Raw genomic sequence first — 22,052 nt, 5'->3', positions numbered from 1 at the left:
CTACTAACACCATATCTCTATCAACACCATCCTCATACATCCACCACCATCCACATACCTTCACCACCACAACCACTGACGCCATCGAACTCCACCACTACCACATATCAATCATATCACAACTATCACCACGCTTCTGTCACCATACCTCCAAGGCTTTACCACCACCACCACCACCACCACCACCACAACTACCACAAATATTGCCCCCATCTCTTCCAGAAGAGTAATCATGAAAATTCCAAATAAAATCAAGTATCTTTATGATAAAAAGAAAAATAAAATAGAAAAGTAAATTACATTATCAAACTAACTTTTTCACTTTTTTCAAATATACTTTTGATAATTTTTTATTTTTTTGAATTAAAAGAACTTTTAATACAAACAAAAGTACTTATATTTTTGGTTGTCAAACGACACCTAAAAAACATTTGTTTCTTCTAAAATCTTAGTAAAAAGGATTTGACTAAAAGAACTCATACAAGATCTTTGTGCCTATTTATATATGTCAACTATTTTCCAAAATCTTAAAAATATAAAATCAGGGATTCAGTGTGTTGGATTCTGTCATCAATGGCACTTTATTAAATTTTGAGTAAATTTATAAGTGATCCATAAAATCCCTCTTAGGAGCAGTAATTTCATCAGTTTTTTTTGGGGGGAATTATCTGTGTGACATTGAATAATTTCAACAGGAGCTCTTATGTTGTTGGACCCACCTAGGTGCAAGCCGAAAGATAACTAAACTTTCTCTCTCTGTCAATACAACACCAACAAGGACACTCCCATTCTCTCTCCAACTAGTAGTATCTTTTTCTCTCTCTCTCTCTCTTACAAAAACATCTATAAATACCAACACTTGGCTCTAAGTTTTCTGCAGAATCTTTTAAGTGAATTAATTTTCCTCTCAACTGGTTAATGAGCAGAGAGATGGTGGGTGGTAGCTCAAACAGAATTGATATAGCCGACCATGAAACCACTCTCAGAATCACAACAGATACAATAAAAATACCATCAATGGAGATCCATAAAGTTTGTTTACCACCCAACAAAACCACTTTTCAATCACTTAAACATAACCTCTCTGAGATTTTCTTCCCTGATGATCCTTTTCATAGATTCAAAAACCAAACATGGGTTGTTAAACTTGTTTTGGGTCTTCAATATTTCTTCCCCATTTTTCAATGGGGATCAAATTACACTTTCAAACTTCTCAAATCTGATGTTATCTCTGGTCTCACCATTGCTAGTTTGTCTATACCACAGGTGATCTTTTTTCTTTTCTTTTTTCATCTTCTTCATTAACATTCCATCTTAATATCTCCTTTTCTTTTGTTATCCATTTTTACTTAATTTTATAATGGCATTAACTTTTTTTTCCTTGTTATTTGATTTGGGTTTTTAAAGAAGAATCTAAACAAGAAATGGGGTTTTTCTCTTCTTGTTTTTGGTGTTCAATAAAGTTGAATTTTGAAGCAAAATTTAAGGGATTTTAGTAAAGTTTCATGACTAGTTTAGAAACCCTTTGCATGCAAAGCTATAATGTTTATTTTCTTTATTTAGGAATCTTATCATTTCAAAATCATTAATAAATGATTTTACTCAATTTCTTGATTCTCTATAGGGAATTAGCTATGCAAAACTTGCAAATTTGCCTCCCATTATTGGACTTTGTAAGCATCACTCTCTCTCTCTCTCTCTCTCTCTCTCTCTCTCTCTCTCTCTCTGTTTTCTTGGTATCTAACTTTTGTTTCTTGAAATGGGTTTTTTGCAGATTCAAGTTTTGTTCCACCATTGTTATATGCAATTCTTGGGAGTTCAAGACATTTGGCAGTTGGTCCAGTGTCAATAGCATCTTTAGTGATGGGTTCAATGCTAAGAGAGAAGGTTTCACCATTAACAGAACCGGATCTTTATCTAAAATTAGCTTTCACTTCAACCTTCTTTGCTGGTATTTTTCAAGCTTCTTTGGGTCTACTTAGGTAAGTAATCATCCAAACTTAAAACTAAAGATTAGTAATAAAATTTTATTTATAGATTTAGTTTTGGTAATTAGTGGTTAAATAACAATTATTCATTGACCACCTACAAAACAATAATGGTGTTACTTACTTTTTGATTTGTTAAATATAAAAAAGATTTTCACTTTGCTTAAGCAATAAATGGGTTCAAATTTGGTAGGTGATTTTGCATCATTATTCATGATTTTTATTTTTTCTAGTCCTTCATTCTTAAAGAAGTTCTCTTTTTTGTTGATTATTCCATTTTCCACTTACAAGAATTGCATTATGTGGGTGGTTTTGGGGATTAATTACTTATTTTTTGTTGACAATGGGGTTAATTACTTTTGAGTAGTTGTTATAGAAAAATCATAAAAATAACTTAACCTAGAATAAAATTGTAAATACGGGGAGTAAAAGAAAGAGTTGAGGGTTGGGAGCCAAAAATACAAGTTATAGCTTTAGATGTACATTGGTACGAATACCTAGTTTGTTGTTGGTCTTGGTTAAAATGTCGTGCCAATATTTTGGGCTTGGCTTCCCTATGCAAACTTGCGCAAACTAACTGCAAATTTTACTCAATATATGTGATAATGTGAATTTGTACAAACCTAACTTTGTGCAAAACTGAGGAGTTGAAGCCTAAAGAAATTGATAAATCCATCTTTACCAAAAAAAAAAAAAAAAAAGATTTGGCAAATGGAGTTTTGGCCAATTTTACCATCTTTATTTTGTTTATAGAAATGAGAAAAACTTAATTGAGGGTAAAAAGAAGTAATTTATTTTAAGAACTAGCAATTTGATTTTGCTAAACTTTTTTGGGTATTTACAGGTTAGGCTTCATTATCGATTTCCTATCGAAGCCTACTCTAGTTGGGTTCACAGCTGGGGCAGCAGTTATTGTGTCTTTGCAGCAGCTAAAAGGGTTGCTTGGGATTACTCACTTTACTCCCAAGATGCAAATTGTTAATGTACTAACTTCTGTTTTTGAAACCCACAAAGAGGTACGAAAATAAGGCGCATCCATTCCTTAAATCGTCTAGTAAAAAAAATGTATCGAGTTAAAAGAAAGAGAGTACTGATAAGTTCTTATCTTGATTACAGTGGCAATGGCAAAGCGTAGTAATGGGAGTTAGTTTTCTTATCTTTCTTCTTACAACAAGGCATATAGTGAGTTGCTATTCTACTCTAATACCTAACTTCCTTTATCTCAATGACATCTTTGTCGAAACCATTTCCTCTGTTACTAATATGATTTCTTTTTTCAATGGTAAGAGCATGAGAAAGCCAAAACTCTTTTGGATTTCGGCTGCTGCGCCATTAACATCTGTTATTGTATCAACCATTTTGGTCTTCATCTTTAGAGCTCACATTAAAGGCATCCCAACCGTACGTTTCAAAACTCGGCTCCTTTTTCTTATATACATACAGATCAAGGTTTTTTCTTATCTTCGTTTTGTTTCGGTTAACAGATTGGCTACTTACCAAAGGGTGTAAACCCAACTTCAGCAAACCTGTTATATTTTAGTGGACCTCAATTGATTCTTGCCATCAAAACAGGCATTGTAACTGGGATTTTGTCTCTCACTGTGAGTACTCAATTCTTACATATCTACTAATTTGATCATCGATTAAGATTCGTATTCGACCATAAATATGTACCATTTTTCATTTCTACAGGAAGGGATTGCAGTTGGAAGAACTTTTGCTTCACTAAGAAATTATCAAATTGATGGGAACAAAGAAATGATAGCTATTGGGGTTATGAACATAGCTGGTTCTTGTTCTTCATGCTATGTTACTACAGGTAATATTATCGTCAATTGAACTTTTTATAATTCGATGAGATTTTTGAAGAAATTATGTCAACCCGTATCTTAATTTTTCATTTAGGATCATTTTCTCGATCTGCTGTGAACTACAACGCTGGAGCACAAACAGCAGTTTCTAACATAGTTATGGCATCGACCGTTCTTGTGACATTGCTATTCTTAATGCCGTTATTTTACTACACACCAAACGTCATCTTAGCTGCGATAATTATAACTGCTGTGATCGGATTGATAAATTACCAAGAGGCGTTAAAACTATGGAAGGTCGACAAGTTTGATTTCTTGACTTGTATATGTGCCTTTTTTGGTGTTCTTTTCCTCTCTGTGCAAATGGGTCTTGCCGTTGCCGTAAGCTTCTTTTCCTTCTTATTTCACTTCAAACATACACTAATTCTTGATTGTTATTTCGGCATTTTCTTTGATACCCAAATTTCGTAAACCAAATTTTTTTCAAGAAAATCATTTGTAGAAATAGTTTGCTATGATATCTTATGAGAATTTGGCATCTTCATTCGTGTAGGTTGGAGTGTCGATACTAAAGATTTTGATGCATGTGACGAGACCAACCACGGTTGTATTAGGGAATATTCCAGGGACTCAAATATACCAAAACATTTGTCGTTATCGAGATGCTTCAAGAGTTCCGTCTTTCCTTATACTTGCAATTGAGTCCCCTATCTTTTTCGCAAACTCTACTTATCTTCAAGAAAGGTTGGTATCTATCCTTATAAAACGTGTGAACTAGGTTCTCTTATTATTTTTTACACTTGACTAAAGTTGCTCACATATATTGATTCTTGTTGCAGGATACTAAGATGGATAAGGGAAGAGGAAGAGAGAGTTCAAGAAAGCAAGGATGACGATATAAAATGTGTCATTTTGGATCTTGCGGGTAAGTTCGTCAAACCATGCCTTGCATATGCTTTCGCAACGATTTCCAAATTTCCGATGGAACATATTTTCGGCAAACTTTAGACTTGAGGTTTGGTTGGTTGGTGTTCTTAGTATTGGGGTTCATGTCTAATACACATCATTTTGAATTTTGCAGCCGTGACATCTATAGACACCAATGGACTTGAAACAATAGTTGAACTCAGAAAGACGCTCAACCGAAGATCCCTTAAGGTAATAACTTACTTCCTTTCGGAAATTTAGAGCTTTCTTCCATGAATGAGGACTATTAAAACTATCCGATGAACTACTAACCCTTGTGTTCTGATTTCTAGCTAGTGTTGGTGAACCCGGTTGGGGAAGTGATGGAAAAACTAGACAACTCGAAAGTCTTAGAGCCATTTCGATCCGAAGGATTATATCTAACGGTTGGAGAAGCTGTCGCTGATTTGGCTAAAAAGCCCAAGATGGAGGTATGAGTTCTAACTAGCAGCCATGTTAGTCGAACTCGATCATAAGACGAAGAGAGATCGGTCGAGATAATTATCTGTTGTATTCACCTTGTTATATTAGATAGTTAAAAAAAACATAAAACTACAAATCCAAGCTGATTGTATGTACTTTAAGCTCTCTTATAAAGAGGTTTTGAATCTAAATCTTGCAGTTCCATTACCTCCATTTTGTGTTTTCTTATTGAAACGAAGAACGATCAAATAATTACTTTTTTCTGCTTAACAATCCTCTTTTTTCACCCTAGCCAGTTCAAATTTTTCGTTCTACAAGTTTGAACTTGACAATGAAAGAAGCACAAGAGTATTATTTTGTGGCTTTAGTGCAAGAACAAAATCACTTTGTTTTGTATATCAAGTTTAAGTTTCGACCATTACTTCGAAAATTTATTCAATTTTAAACCTTAAACTCAATCTGAAATTAAACTGCCTCGTCAATATTATATTCTACTGCTGATAGAATCATATATAAACTTACTCAAATATCTACTCTTCGACGTTTTTAAATAATATAATGGGACTAAAAGTGAACCCAAAATAATTCTGCAAAATATAACTAACTGAATTGGATTTAAAAAGGAACACCCATAAGAAAGTTTTAATACATATAGTGCTTGTAAAAGCCAAGAATCATGGATTTGGCAACACTAAAATAAAAAGTATTTTTTTTATTTTAATAAACAAAAGACCCTTTTAACTTCCCTCTCTTGGAAACTCTTAAACGGTATTCCTATTTTCTTTCTTTTTTAAATTGATGGTTCTCATGAACTTCTGCAATAGAAAAGAAGAATATCTCAAGATTCTTCTCTTACCTTCTAGCATCTCATTTCACAATAAGGAACATAATCAACAGTATAATCCACCTAAAACCCCACTTCATCAAGATTTTTCTGGACTCCAATGAAATAAGTGAGTTTTCAGTGGATCAAACTGTAGGATACCAAGAACACTTTGACAGTCCCAGTTTTTTAATTCCAAAAAGAAAAGAACAAAAGCTTCTATGACTGTGAGCACTTACTAATTCCACACAAGGAATGACATTTTATGCATCCCTAAAATCTACAGGCGCCAGGAGGTTCATGCCGAAAGGAGCATAATAGAAGTTTCAAAAATAGACCTACCCCAGACCTAAACAGAAATCAACCGTCCATGAGAATGAAAAAGTTTATCAAGAGAGAGAAAGAAAGTTAGCTCAACAATAGAGACCGTTGATTTCGTGTAGATCTGGAATAGACTTTGACTTTTTAGCCTCTTCTAGAGGTACTCTTTCAACCTTCTCTCCTTGGCTAGACACGCTGAGCCGCTTTAAATTCCAAGTTTAGGCTCCATAATTTGTTAATTTGGATGGAGACCAAGCATCGTTCAGTTAAGTGTTTACCCACTTCATTGAGTCCGAAGTCAAAGGCGCCCAAGGGCTCTCTAAATTTCCCTAACACCAATGCTGTCTCCGTGAATACGAGATTACCCTTCCTGAAATATATTTCAGTTAATCCAGCAAAAATCCAGATTCATTATCTGCAAACGAAGCAAACCCACAAGGAAAAAATGGAAAAAAAAAAGGCAACAAAGATGTATCCTCCGGTTCACTACAACTAAAAGAGAATCGTCGAGAACATCAATTAATAGGTTGGATAAGGTTACAGATCACAGAAAATTCAGTCTATAATCACTAAAGAATGATTATGATATCCAGCCTAACTAATAACTTGTTCAAGCATTCAAATTTGACGAAACAAATACTCATATAGTCTGGGTAAGAAGCCCGATAAGAGAGAAAGCACAATAGAATACAGATAGATAGTGCAAACTCTTACCCGCCAACTCATTTATTTTAAATCACCTCTTTCTCCCTCACCCAGTCTCCGTTTGGTTTCCATGGTGGTTGTATTCTTTCTCAAGTTTTGCAGAGAATATTAAAACTAAAAAGTTGAATACTTGAGTGCTTAAGGAAGTTACTTCGCCACATACGTTCAATCAGGGGTTGCAAGTTTTGGTAAAAAGAACTCCAAAGTGTTGAGAAGGGAATATGTGGACAACTCCAAAGAAAGTTTGCTGTATTTCTTGTACCCTATCGAGGTAATGCTGATCAGTCAAACATCTGCACCAAAGAAGAGATAAGTGTTTAACACAGCCAGTGGAATAATCAAATTCTCCAATGGAAATCTATTTGAATATTTTGTTTTACAAAAATTACCCATATTTGATATGTTAAGTTAGATTTCTTATATCTAGTTGTCGAACCCATCTAATAAGAAATAGCTAAAACAGTTATATTGTTCAAGGAACATAGTGAGATAAAATGGTACAGCATCGAGAAACTAGGAAGATTTGGAAGATGGCTCTTCAATTATTTAGTTAGGATTGATACTAGATAGTAAACATTAGCAAAAAATTTATACATATATAAAGAAACTTACTTGATCGATATCGTGTAATAGGAATGTCTCGCCCCTCACGTTTTACGCATAACCATTCACCGACCAAAACCATCAAGGCAAAACCAGTAACATTCACAATCCACCAGGTAAATGAGGATGGCCAGCCTCCATATAAGAGATTTACAAAGAGGTGGATGATGTAAAGTGACCCTGAAAAGTCTAAGCACCTTTTGGCTCTATCTACCAACTGAAACATATAACCAGCCCTGTTCAAGAGAAAATCCGAATTGGGAAGAAATAGGTAAGGCAGTATAAATTCTGCAACGAACATACAAATTATCTAAAGAGAGTAATTCAAAGAGGAATGCACCTTCAACTCTAAAGTAAGAAAGAACGAGGTAAACCCATAACCTAAATCAAAATCACTACCTAAACACAAAATACAATCCTATGGAAACAAATTTATGCATCAGGCACGATTCATTAGAAATAGGGAAATAAGAAATAATACAGCATTCTCCACGACTACATGCATTCTATCTTTATAAGTCGAGAAAGTCTAAACAGTACCATGTCATCAGTCCTAGTAAAAAATAATTCATTTTCAATTTGAAGACTAAAATGCTTATGCTTTTAACATAAACCGAGTGGGGCCCATCACGACAACCACGGCTTGCCTTAGGTAGCAATCTTTCATAAGCGAGTTAAGCCTGTTTTGGTAAGAATAATAAACTTCTGCTCTAGAAATAACTCAAAACCATAACCAGGCCTCGGCCTAAGCAGCGAGTAACTCGGCAAATACTTACATCAGAAGAAATTTTTCCTTTCTTGGCTGTTGTAAGAGCATCTCGAAGGGGAGTTTTATCCCTCCAAATTTAGAGGGATATTTTGACTTTGAGCCATTCTACTTTCTCTTTTGTGTTGAGTCCCTATTAAATTTTTTTAGTCCAAATTCATTATTTGAGTTCTTATTTTCTTAAATTTGAGTCCCTACTCCATTATGTAGTTAGTTGGTGTCGTTGATAAAAATAAAACAGTACAATTCGAGACCCAAAACAGAGTTAACTGACAAACAAGATAATTCTTTCATTCATCTCTAACAATTTATTCAAAAATTAGTAATGTGAAACATCACCTTTTCTTGCCATAAAAATGTTCAATCACAGCATCTCGCAATGCATAACGAACCTGATTATCTTTAATCTTCTTGTGTCGATATAAATATTGTTGAAAACGTTGAGCTTCGTCTCCCAGGATGCCCACATTAGGAGGAGATATTTCATATAAATTATTAACACTCACATGATCTTCACGCCCGTCCTCTATAATCATGTTATGCATTATAATGCACATACACATCATATCTTGGAGACATGGACTACATTTTTATTCCAAAAACGTGATGGTCCCAGCACAATGGCAAATCGGTATTGAAGTACTCTAAACGGTTGTTCAACATCTTTCCTACATGCTTCTTGCATCGTTGCAAGATGTTGTTTCTTCAGACCTTGAGGTTAAGAGATAGTTTGTACAAGAGTTAACCATTTGGGGTATATACCATCAGCTAGATAAGTTAAATAGTTGTATCACATCAATGTTATCGTTTGATACTGAGAGTCCAAAATATGCACGCCATCCAGAGGTCATAAGAGGCAACTGCCTCTAGAATTATAAGTGGATGTCCATGACGTCCAGAATATAGTCCCGCCCAAGCTGTAGGACAATTTTTCCAAACCCAATGCATGCAATGAAGGCTCCCTAAAAATCCAAGATAACCTTGTTTCTTTTTGCAAAAGTCTTGCGGTATCAGTAGCATTAGGAGTTCTTAAGTACTGTGGAACAAAACCCTCGACAATTGCCGACAATTTTTTCCATAACTAACAATTGCAGTGGAATTACCAATTCTTGCATATCCATCAATTGATTTTGTCGGTGATCCATGGTTCCATACGCTAACATTCGAAAAGCAGCAGTTACTTTTTGCAAAGTAGATTCCAAGTTTGTTAATCACATCTATTTTTTTAATAAATTACCTATCATGAGATTTGACTGCATAGTAATGCGTAAGAATAGATCCCTTTTCTTTCGAAAACGTCTGTAGAATTGTGTATCTACATATGTTTGGTTATTTGAAAAATAGTTGTCCGATAGCAGAACGCAGGGACGGACCCACTAAGGGGCATGTGGTGCACGTGCCCCCACGCCCCAAAAGTGAGTTCTGAGAACGGAACCAGGGTTCGGAGACCCTGGCTCTAATTATGAGATTTTTTATTAAGTTTACTTAGTGCAAATTATAACATTGACAAGGATTAGCCAACTGGTTCCTTTGCTTGTTATACACTCTAATGGTCACAAAATCAAATCTAATAGGTGACAATAGTTTTTTTTTATCAGCATTTTTTGAACTACTTTCGTGTTAGCTCCTTGTATTTGTCTATTTTAACTTTTGGACCATACTCTTTCTTTTTCGCCATTTTTTTGCTATAAGTTTCAGTGTCCACTTGGTTTAGTTTTTAGTTTATGCTTTTTACTTTTCTTTCATATTCTTTCTGCGAGTTCGTATTTATCATTTTCATATTAGAGTAAATTGAAAAAGTATACTAAATTGTTGAAATTGATAGTCTAATTTTCTGTAAGAAAATGAAGACTCAATGTGGTCAAGTAAGTATATATGTGTGTGTGTATATATATATATATATATATATATATATATATATATATATATATATATATTTTCCACCTTCATCTAAATCTTTATTTACCCACAAGACAATCCAATAGCTTCCCTATCAAGTCTACAATATACAAGATTCTTTCACCTCGACAAAGAACAAGAAGTGAAAGACCAATATCCAATTCCTTCTTATAGGAGAATGCAACAGAAAGGAAGAGGAAGCAACTTACTAAACCACTTCCCTCGAGTCCGTCCCGAGCCAATATGAAGATTAAGAGAGTACAATATGAAGATTAAGAGAGTACAACCAAAAAAAAAGAGAGTCCAATACCACTTGAGAGGGAACAAGGAACGCAGTCGCTCGAACACCGGGAGAGGCCCATTAGTAGGGGGCGCCCCTTACTTGACTCTCAAAGGCTCTCTGAGACCTTACGCCATACTAATAGATAGCCTATATAAATCTTTATTTACTACTACTAAAATGTGTTCCCTCAAGCAAAAATTTCTTGGACCGCCACTGGCTGGACGTGTCTTCCTCTTCCACGATTAGTCACGCTTTGTCGAGGAATTGAACTTCCATGGCGTGGTTCATCTTCATGTTCTAAAAAATAATTGATCATAGCTTTCTGATGAATACTTAAATATGCAAGAAATTGATGTTGTTGTTCATCTTCACTTGTTCTTCGAGTTCTTCATCATAGTTGGGATCATGAGATGTGTCGTCATCATAATTCATTGGTGTTATGCGAATGTGGTAGAGAAATATAAAATTTGTTGTGACAAAGAAAATGTTGTAGACAAAGACTATTTATAACTAAATTTCTATCAAAATACTGAAAAAATTGCCGATGCAAGGTAATGAAATTTACTGAAAATTTTAATGGATCTCCGTCAGAGTCACCTACACCAGAATCACCTTGATGCAGCGAAAACAAAACTTCATGAAGAGTGCAAGCATGCCAATCTAGTCGACCCACGGGAAGAAAGAAGAAAAGATGAAAAAGAGGTTGGACGACTCGAAAAATGATTTTTATAAACAAAATGCAAGATGGACGTAAACTCGTGAAAGTATATGAAGACACAGAATTATGAAGAAGTCAAAAGCATGTTGTCAATGTCCAAATTAAGTTGATGGAAACTGAAAATGAACGTAATAAGCTTAAGCTTCAAATTATAGACAAGGACCTCAATTCAATAGCTGACCCGCTTGACCCGCCATTACTGTCATACGAGGAAACAAAAATCATTTAAAAAAGGATTCAAATGGGGGGATACGTAGATAGGTCCAGAAGTGGATATAAAAATGGATACGGAGGTGGATCAGAAAGTGGATGAGAAGATGGATCCGGAAATGGAGACTTACATGAATACTATTGTAGTTTGAATTTAACTACTGCAATTTTTTTCTTTTTACATTTTTTTTAGTCTAAAACATTTTTTCATGCAATATTTTTATTTAGTTATAGTTTTCTTCAATCTAATATATTGTGATTTTTAATATAATTATTACGTCTTTTTTAATGTAATATATTTGTAGTACTGGGTTTTAATTCAAATATTATATTAAAATGAATTCAAATGTTTCAGAGGGGTGAATAGTATTTGACCATTGGAGTGAATCTCCAAAAGTGGGTCCTAAATTTGGAAAAGATGCTCATTTGGAGTGCCAGTAGGAGGGCACCCTTAGAGAGATGTTCTAAAGTTGGTCTTAAATTTGGAAAATATCCTTCTAGTGCAGTTTACACAATAATCTAAAGAACAAGTTTACTCTCTTTAATATTAATGTCAAATATTAGGAAAACCAAAATTCACAAAGACAAATAGTTACCTTTTGCAACTAAAGATTTGTACTCTACTAATATTTCATAGGGAAGATAATATCTTACATCCTTGTAACAACCATAGTTAAGAAAAAAGTTTGTTTTGCTTTCTTTGCATATAAGAAGAGAACCTTATTTCTCCCCAAGAGCTAAACAAGAAAAGAAAAACAATCACTCCATAGTTTTCTTATGATAATCAATGAGAACCACATTAACTATCTATTCAAATCCTAATCTACCACTTAGTGTTCATCCAATAAGAAACCCCAAAAACAAATATCACACTTAAATTTTCCCACACAAGAAACACCATTCAATTTGTAGCTTAAAATGAAAGCAATTAGCATATAAACAATATAGAAGAAGTACTACTTGAGTAATCTATCTACCAATGAAAACTACTAAGATATAAAGAAATGAATTGAGTTCTTACCCTGCAAGTGAAGTGAGTAGAAATGAGGAAATAACACACCACCCAGTGACTGTGGAAGTAGTAATAGTTGAGTAATCAAAGAAATAAACAAGACTCATTCGTGATACTCGAGTTCCGACGATAATCGACATGAATATCCCAAGAGTAAGATAGTATAAACATTGCAAGCAAATTATTTGAGAAACTATAAGCCATGGATCCCATATAGTTGCCCTATAAAACATGACTTCTTTACTTCTTCAGAATTCTTTGAAATCAAAACCTACCCTTTGACTTGGACCTCCTAAACTCAATTAATCATCTTTTGCTTAGTTCTGAATCTTTTCAAAATGCTCAAACCCCTTTAATCTACCAAAACAAATCCCCTTTGTTCAAACTTCAAAATTAAATTTTGAATATTTAAATCTACATATTGGAATTTAAGATTGTGCTATTAACTCCATGAATCATCAACTGAATTTGGAAACTCCCCATCAGAAAGTAGTGAAAAGCAACCCAATCTTTAAGAAATTGGAGATTTTGAAACCCTAATATTCAAAATTCATCGACCCCCATCTGCAATTTTAGACTTCAACTTGAGCATCTGAGTTGATTAGTTTTCAGAATTTTAATCTCTAGCCTCAGATTTAATTAGGTTTTTGTTCTTTCTGTCCCTTACTTCTGCGCTTCTATTCTCCCACTTCACTTCTCCATGAATCCGTAAGATTCTGTAACCAATATATGGACGGATTTCTTTTCCTTTTTTGTTGCAAAATGGACGGATTTTTTTTCAAAGCAAATACATCAATAAACTAAAAGGGATATTTAATGTTAGGGTCAAAAAAAAAAAAAAAAAAAAAAAAAAAAAAAAAAAAAAAAAAAAAAAAAAAAAAAAAAAAAAAAAAAGTACCGATATTAGTATTTGGGTCAAGAGTTTGTCCGTTATAAGATCTGGGTCACAGACTAGCTGTTGATCCAGTTGACTAGAGACGGTCGTTAACAACCGTTAGTTTGTAACCCAAATGTTAATGCGTTACTTTTTCATTTACCCTAACGCTAACTTTACATTTTAATCATTGAAACATGGGCGTCTTAAGGGAAATTGGTGAAAGATGTGTGGGTTTTAGGGATGTACACATTTCGATGGAAAACTTATCAGATCTGAGAACTTGTCAGACGTAGAGCGGAGCCTAGTCCTAAGCTAACTCTTCCACCATCGTTAGCGCTGCGAAAGACACGAACTCTGACCGACGAACCCGCCAGTAGAGAGTCATGGACACCAATGACCTAGCGTTGGTAGAAAGACAAGTTGTGTTAGCATAGGTCAATCAAATGGATCTACTGCTTAGCATAGACCCCTTCAATGTATCAAGGAGATAGTCGTAAGAACTCGTCCAATGAGATTCCCAAAGGACAACTGTATCAAAAGCTCGGAAAGAAAATTAAGTCCTTGTCATATTTGTGAAAAATAGTTTGGAAAGTACAGAAAGTTCCAGGATAAGAAAGACAAGTGTCATGAGAACGAAGAGAGGGTGATCTAGAGAATTTGTAGAGAAAAGAATATCATATTTCGAGACAGTAGTACAACAATTTTCGCATAGGAAAGACGTAGTGATTTGAGGACGCACATTAAGTGCAGAATAAAACATGTTCCCTCTACGATCGACATATTGAATTCGATGAACATTTATGTTTTTGAATTACATTGAAGATTTGTTAGATTGATCAATATGCTTTTATTTTGGCATTATAATTTACTTCTGAGATATTTAATTTTAGGGTCAACGTAAAGTACCGACATTAGCATTTGGGTCACAGACTAACGGTTGTTAACGACCTTCAGTAGTCAACTGGCTCAACGGTTAGTCCGTCACCCAGACCCTATAACAGACAAACTCTTGACCCGAACGTTAATTCCAATACTTTTCCTTGACCCAAATGCTAAATATCCCTAAACTAAAACGTGATTACAATATTTATGTCTAATAACAGTGGGAACAACCTCCCTGTTATTAATACTATGGGTCGTCCTGGCCCGTTTGACTAGGGTGTCGGCTAGAGCATTGCTTTGGCGAGGAAGATGCGTAAAGATCGTAGCTTGGAATTTGGTGAGGAGTTTCTGAATCGCTGGAATTGGAATGTGCGTCTTGGTTTACAAATGGATTTGATAACTTGGGTCGTTGGGATGTTGAATAATTGTTAGATTATCACTCTCAATATGAAGGAACTCCGTCTTGTTTAATATAGCCCAATTGAGACCTTCAACAATTGCCTTAATTTCGCCTTCTTCCGTTATTCTGGTATCTATGATCGTAGTGTGGGCATGTAACAATTCCGCTTTATCGTTATGGAAGATAGTGCTAATACCTGTTGGAGCTTTAATATCGATGAACGAGTCATCCTTATTTAGCTTAACGAAAGGGTTGGTAGGATAGAGCCATCTAATCGGAAGTTTATTGGACTTACCATTGGTAACAGGCTTGAAAGCCTGAGGAAAGGATAAAATTTGATTGATTACCTGAGATGTGGGAGTACTGGTATGTTTGAAGAATTGATTGCATCTTGCTTTCCATATATGCAATAGGATCGTTGCCTGGAGATCTGGGAGCTACATACATGATTAAGTGAATCTTTCCACGAGATTCCTTACTTGGATAAAGTAAGGTGGAAGGTCCAAAATATGAACTCTAAAATAGCACAATACGTCCAATATTAACACAAAATAGGCCAAAAGTTTAAAAAGAAATATAAACTTTTGAAATGCACCAAACAAATCATTTTCGCATATACCATTTTTTGGGATTCAAGAATAAAATCCTGTTTGCATTACATTGTTACCTTATTCCATTAAACAAAACGTAAATAACCCTATACATTTACTATTGAACTTCACGCAATTTGGTTTGTGTGACGTACAAAACAAACCTATTCATACACATATCTACAAATTCATTAAACAATCAACACATTAGTGATACATTTGTATATTTGTACGAAGCAAAAACAAATATACAAATAAAATAAAAATTTTACTTATTTTAGATTAAGTTTGGACCTTAAACCCAATTTAATTTTTATTTTGGACTTTTTGTCCAAGATCCCTCTCAGAAAGACAACAAAAAAGATATAGGTAGATGTCATGGCCAACAAAGAAAAATTCTAAGGTACCAAAGGGTTATTGTAATACAGCAACCAAGACTCAGGAAGTAAAACGTCTTATAGTGTGTTGAAAAAAAATGTAATCTGTAGTTTCTTCCCAACACCACCCATGACGCCAAGACCACCTTTAATATTTTTTTTAGTTTCTTCTTTCTACATCTTCTCCCATCTACCACCACTACCTCTAGCCACTACTCTCCACCACCACAAACCATCATTCTTTTTCTCTCTCAAATCACCCTATCTTTCTTGGATTAATCTCTTTCTCTCTCCTTCAGATCTTTTTGTATCTTTCTTTTCCTGTATCTCGACTATAACACTATGATTTTCGTCGACTGAAACTCTAGGGTTTCAGTAGATTCTGAATTGAAATCCTAAGACTTCGATAGGAGAGGGAGAGAGAAAGAGAGAGTTGTGCAAGAGAGAGAATGTAGAAGAGATGACAAAGAGAGAAAGAGGGAAAGAAAAGGAGATAAAGATGGGAGAGGTCATTGACCGGTTGAAGATGAGAGAAGTCGTTTGTTGTCGCTGACTGACAACCCTATGTTGGCTACATGAGAAGAAGGGTGTGTTTGGAAGAAATTTTTAGTCTTCCCATCTATGAAATTTTGTACTCCAGAGGTTTTTCCTTGTTTCTCCTACCATCGATCAAAATATATCAGACCCGTGCAAGTCAAACATAGTTGACTGCGTTGATTCCTTACCTACCCAACAATAAGGACTTGTGCTAAAATAAGAATTCATCTCGTAAAACAAATATAATTAAAAATAAATTAAAAAGATGAAGAAAAAAAAGGCCGTTTGCACCAAAATATTTGGGCTAATGGCAAAAATACCACCAAAATATTAATATGGTGAAAAAAATCAAAATAATATAGTCACATTGCAATTTAGGCCTCCAAATGGGAGGTTTTTGACAGAATTTTTTCATCGCCCACATGGTTGACCTTAACATTTTTTAATACTGACAAAATTGACCTTCTGATGTTTGCTCGTTGCAAATATTTGTTTGCTAGATTCAAATCATAGTTTGTTCGACATACGTAGATCGTAGTCGACTTCCAAAAAAAAAAAAATCATATTGTTTGTTCGATGCAAACTCTTGTATGTTCTTGGAAAGTAAATATGTTCTGAGTTATGATGATATTTTTTTCTGTTTTGATATATTTCAATCTTGATGATGCTTTTTATCTGTTTTGATATATTTCGATCTTGTTTGATAATGTTTTTTTTTTACCTGTTTTGGTATGCGTTTAGATATATTTGATGTTTTTAAGTATGTTGTGATGTTTTGTGGATCAGATCTGTTTCCAACCATCTGGTTGGTCGGAACAAACTATTGTTTACTTGGTGAAAATGATTGTTTGCTCGGTGAAAATAGTTGTTTGCTCGGTGAAAACGGTTGTCTGCTTGATACAAACGGTTGTTTGCTCGGTGAAAATAGTTTTTTTCTACAAATTGTTGTCTGTTGTAGAAAATCAGATACGTTCAGAGATATGATGATGTTTTTTTTTTATCCATTTTGATCTTGTTTGTTGATGTTTTTTTATTTGTTTGTATATATATTTAATATTTGTAAAATATGTTTGTGATGTTTTTGTCGTTTTGCTCGAACACTTTTTAACGATAGGACCACTTACAAAAAATTTCAAACACTAGATTAAAAGATAAAATCACAAAAACAATAAAGAAAAGACTGGATTTTTAAAATCGGTTTCTAATGATAAATTGAGATCTTTTGAATACTTATTTCAATCTTTTGCTTCAATAGACAAACTATAAATGGTACCTACAAAAAAAACTCAGAAAGCTAAGAGTTTCGATGAAGATTATGAGAAAAAATTGAAATGGAAATAGAGAAACAAGAAAAATAAGCAGAAAAAAAATCAAGAAATGCTCAGGACGCGTACGTAGTGGTGGGAAAAAATCGGGAAGACCGCGCTACCCGATCCGCTCGTCCGAGGAAAAAAAAGACCCATGGGTACCTGATGTCAAAACGATCACTACCGACGGCACGAAAGAGTATGTTATGTTGTAGGTACTTGTTATATTTTGAAATGAACCGACCGCTAACCGATCAAAATTCCATGTCGGGAGACCGCCCGCTAACCGATCGTTTTAAATGGACCGACCGAATGACCATGGGCACCCAAGAGTTTTGTAATGTTGTAGGTACCTGTTATATTTTGAATGATGCTGATGGGTCATGAAAATGTCTCATCTAAGTCGTTTAATTTAGTCGAGTTAGTTCGTTTCGGGTCTTTATTATAATAAAATGCTTGATTTTCTTGATTAGGTGTGTTTTGTGGAGTTAGGTGTGAAAAACGGTTAAAAACGAGGAAAAGATGCATAAAGGGTATTTTGGTCATTTGGAGTCAAGGACAATCTGGTAATTTGGCCAAGGTTAGTGCGTGGTTGAAAAGTAGAGGTCGAGACGAGTCCGTAGGAGAAAACGGAAGTCAAATCGGAGTCCGGATGAGCGAACTAGGCAAAGTCAAAGATGAAGTCAAATCAGGTTGACTAGCGGGACAATGTCGGGCATTATTTTGGCGCGCGGTATATAGGAAGACACGTGGCGCGACGTGGAGGCCGGAGCATCCAGTTACCGTAGACCCGCTGAGCATCGAAGTGAAGCAAAAGAGCATGATCCGGTGGATCCCGTTCCAATTTAATCCGGTAGTCCCTTCCAACGTTTTAATCTGGTACGTTGCTTTCCGCGTGTCCCAGATCCAACGGCTCCCGTAAGTCCCTTGTTTTACATTTATTCCGTGCATCCCGGAGCAGCTTACCTCGGTGGTCCCGGTTCTATGTTTTAATCTTCACCGCTACCTTCCGCGTTCCTTTGATCCAACGGCTACTGTTTGATGCCGCGCCAAGTTACCAGCAGCCGACACGCGTCCCTTCCCGAACCATCCAGATCCGCGTACTGCTTTAATCCGACGGCCCTGATAGCACCCGCAAGTTAATACCGTAGCTGGTGCTACACCTTATCACCCGAATTCCAACCACCAAAACCCTAGCCGCCGGGGTCACTTGTCTATTTTTAGGGTTTTATTCTTTAACCCTTATAAATTCCCAAAGTAACCCTCCTTTTTCAGTTTTTACCCATTTAACCCAACCAAAACCAAAACCCACCTATAAATAAATCCCTTTCTCCTCCATTAAAACCTAGACTTCAACAACCCTCTCAAATGGTTTCCTTACCTAATTTCTAAGCCACTTCTCTTTCTATCTTCTAACCCTAATCCTCCATTCTTTTCTTCTACTTCTTCTCACCTATTTCTTTCTCTCTTTTCTTCTTACTCAATCCCTCTTCTATTAAATCCATCTTTTTCTATCTTCTTCTCTACCACTATTCTTTCTACCATTAATAGTCATCTCCTTCTTTCTTCCATATTCTTCCACCATTTCTAACCCTCTTCATCTCTTCTTTCCAACGTCTTTCTAGATCTACTTTCCTCCTTCTCTTTCTTTTTCTTATTTGGGTGGCAATAAAATAGCTATTACTTGGATTCCTTGGAGTAACATTCTTGAGCATAAATGGAGCAAATCTTGGACAAATTGGAGTTACATGGGGATATGGAATTTGAGCATTCTTGGTGATTTCTTTCCATTAATTTCTTAGTATTTTCATTTATTTTACAATGTCAATGAATGTTATTCTAGATTCCATGTATAGTTAATTTAGCAATCTAAGGTTGTGAATGAAACCCATTTTGGATCTTTATAATACTTGTTCTTGATTAATTAAATCCTTTGATGTGCTTCAATGCCTATTGATTGTCATTTCATGTTGATTCTATAACCTTATTATCATTCATGTATTATAATTAGATATTTCATGCTTTTATTGATTTATTAGATGAGATATGCCTTTTAGATCTTGAATGATAGTGTAGGAAATTAGTTTTATATGGTAGTCAATCATACATTCTCAATTATAAAATTGTTTTATCTAGAATATCATCCGGAATCCAAATAGTTCATTATATTGGATCCCGAGTAAATACAAAAGAGATTTAAGTGATTAAGTGTTTGTTTTATAAAGTGAAATTATGTGGTGGATTTTATAACCTTAGATATCTTCTCCCCTCTCTTAGATAGTTTATTTACTTTTATTCGTTTTCTTATTTCTTTACAAATCAATCATCAACTCAATGAGTGATGGGTGTGTGTGTTAGTCTAAGTTACCTATTGACATTTGGATTATTGGGCTAAACTCGCCGTCAACATCCGAAGTTACCTACCTATCCCTTGGGACGATACTCGATCTTATTTTCAATACTATAACTTGACCCCGTATACTTGCGGGAAAAGACCTATTTTTAGGCCCATCAAGTTTTTGGCGCCGCTGCCGGGGATAGGTTTAGTAGTTAGGATATTGTTTGCTTGTTTTGTTCTTTAGTTTAGTGTTATTTGTTAACTTAGACGTTTTCTTTCTTTATTTTCGTAGTTTCTTATCTTTTCTTTTTTTTTTAGGTACCACTTTAAGAGAAAAGCCCAAAAACGGGAACATAGGAGCGAAGGGGAACAAAAGAATCAGAAAGAAATCGGAAGGAAGAACGAAACGAGAGGAGCATCCGCTAGTATCGTATTTCTATCTCTTTCTTTCTTACTTGTGTGTGATTGGTTGGATGAGTTTTGATTTGCATTGATAACTTGTTTGTTAGTTCCTTGAGCATTGTGAGATCATGGCCCGTTCTTATAACGGTTGGCCATTTGATGATGATGATGAGCTTATTTTGAGGATTCCCCGCACTAACCGACCTGATATGACCTTAGGTGAATACCAAAGGATGTGTAGGGATGCTTCGATTAGTGAGGGGAATAGACCATTTGAGCCTGACCGATCTCGTATGACCCTAGGAGAATACCGATGGATGTGTAGAGATGGTCAAATTAGTGATGGATATGGTCCGACACTAAATATGTATGAGAGACCTTATAGTCCACACTATTCTGAGACCAATGATTTTAGAGGCAGGTATGATCCTAGTATGTACGGTGGGAGTTATTATCAAGAGTCTTCATTTAATTACACTTGTGAGCCTTATCATGAAGAGACTCTTGAAGATAGATCTCAATTAGAGTTTGCGAGTCGTCTGACTGAAATGATGTTACAACATGAACAGACGCAGATTCAAATGCAACAAGAGTTACATCAGAGGTTTGAGTCTCTAAATCATCAATTAGAGTCTCTAAATCATCCATTAGAGATGATGCTGTCACAGTTATTAGTCGACGAGGAAGGGGTTTTACCACCCCAAACTCAAGAGGGTATTAGGTCCGATGGCGAGGGTAATACGTCATACCCTAATACTAAGTTAAATGGCGACGAATCAACTGAGAGGGCCCAAGAGCTTGAACAAACTGATAACCTTGTTGTCTCGTTTCCTCACCACGTGTCATCTCATCATGATAGGACTACATTAGACGTTGATGTTCAGGGTGATGGCTCTACGAGCAAGTTTGAGGATGACACGATTCCGAACTATCCAATTTTTGACACTTGTAAGGAGTCAGTCTTAGATGCGATGCTAGGAAGGCCTGATATTATAATTGATTATGAAGCTCCAGATGCCTTTGAAGATATTGATGACGTAGTAGTTAGTGACATGTTGGATAGTTTGTCAGACTATTTACCTAAGGAAACCATGGACCTTGACTTGGTCCCCGAGCATACTGCCTTACCCTTAGAGTCTAGTTCGACTTTCCACATGATCTCAAACTCGGTTGTTGATCCCTTTTGGGACATTTCAGACGTCTTTCCAAAGACGTCTATGGACATAGTGGATATTCTGTCCACTAAGCTTCCAGATGATTTTTTGCCTTCGACTGATATTTTGACTCTTCACATGTATGTCGATCCTTTTGATGATTTCTTTGTTGTCGTTCCTTCTATTTATACCTACTTAGTGGACTGTGCACCCACTAAGTTTGGGGATGGCTTGTTTTCTTTTATCGTCTCATGTGCACTTCGTATTCTTTATCTTTTTTTGAGACGATTAGCACCTGTATATATCTTTTTTTGGGTTGACCCCCAAATATTCCGTCTTTTGCTTTATGATCGTTAGGCCGATTGATGGGCCTTGATGTTTGTGGGTAACATCTCTGGAAACCCTCCACGAGACATAACTCGTGTTCTTGTGTGAAATCAAGAGAACTAAAGGCTAATTGCATAGCTCAATGCAATCGTGTATACCCACGTTAGTGGTACATTTATATATGGTCATATGTTTTATGTGCTTCATTCTTATGATATTTGTTGATATTTTAGGAGCAATTCTTATATGTTTACTTCTAAGGCGTGGTTTGTTCCAAGTTTGGGGATGGCGCGAGCTTGGCATCAACTTGGAACCTCTTTATACATGAGCCTT

At 35.4% G+C, this 22,052-nt stretch overlaps 2 protein-coding genes across 2 annotated transcripts; one reads left to right on the top strand and one right to left on the bottom strand.

Annotated features, from left to right (window-relative positions):
* The first annotated feature begins 549 nt into the window (after window positions 1–549).
* On the top strand, window positions 550–5,395 carry LOC147539675 (putative sulfate transporter 3.4). The gene is made up of 13 exons (XM_086638832.1): window positions 550–1,266; window positions 1,625–1,673; window positions 1,775–1,982; window positions 2,833–3,004; window positions 3,105–3,170; window positions 3,276–3,389; window positions 3,473–3,589; window positions 3,681–3,807; window positions 3,894–4,180; window positions 4,353–4,543; window positions 4,639–4,724; window positions 4,881–4,957; window positions 5,059–5,395. The coding sequence occupies exons 1-13, from the start codon at window positions 919–921 to the stop codon at window positions 5,200–5,202; spliced, it is 1,986 nt and encodes a 661-aa protein (XP_086494958.1). The 5' UTR covers window positions 550–918; the 3' UTR covers window positions 5,203–5,395.
* Window positions 5,396–6,011: 616 nt separating this feature from the next.
* On the bottom strand, window positions 6,012–13,319 carry LOC147539674 (uncharacterized). The gene is made up of 4 exons (XM_086638834.1): window positions 12,538–13,319; window positions 7,650–7,876; window positions 7,047–7,330; window positions 6,012–6,702 (listed from the first exon to the last, which is right to left on the bottom strand). The coding sequence occupies exons 1-3, from the start codon at window positions 12,759–12,761 to the stop codon at window positions 7,323–7,325; spliced, it is 459 nt and encodes a 152-aa protein (XP_086494960.1). The 5' UTR covers window positions 12,762–13,319; the 3' UTR covers window positions 6,012–6,702; window positions 7,047–7,322.
* Between the last annotated feature and the right edge of the window lie 8,733 nt (window positions 13,320–22,052).

Source organism: Eschscholzia californica, unplaced genomic scaffold (genome assembly GCF_041429995.1).
Source record: "Eschscholzia californica isolate CP2 unplaced genomic scaffold, dmEscCali1.0.p SCAF_5, whole genome shotgun sequence".
Lineage (NCBI taxonomy): Eukaryota > Viridiplantae > Streptophyta > Magnoliopsida > Ranunculales > Papaveraceae > Eschscholzia > Eschscholzia californica.
The sequence above is the reverse complement of the archived record's forward strand: the minus strand, read 5'-3'. Positions and strand labels throughout refer to the sequence as shown.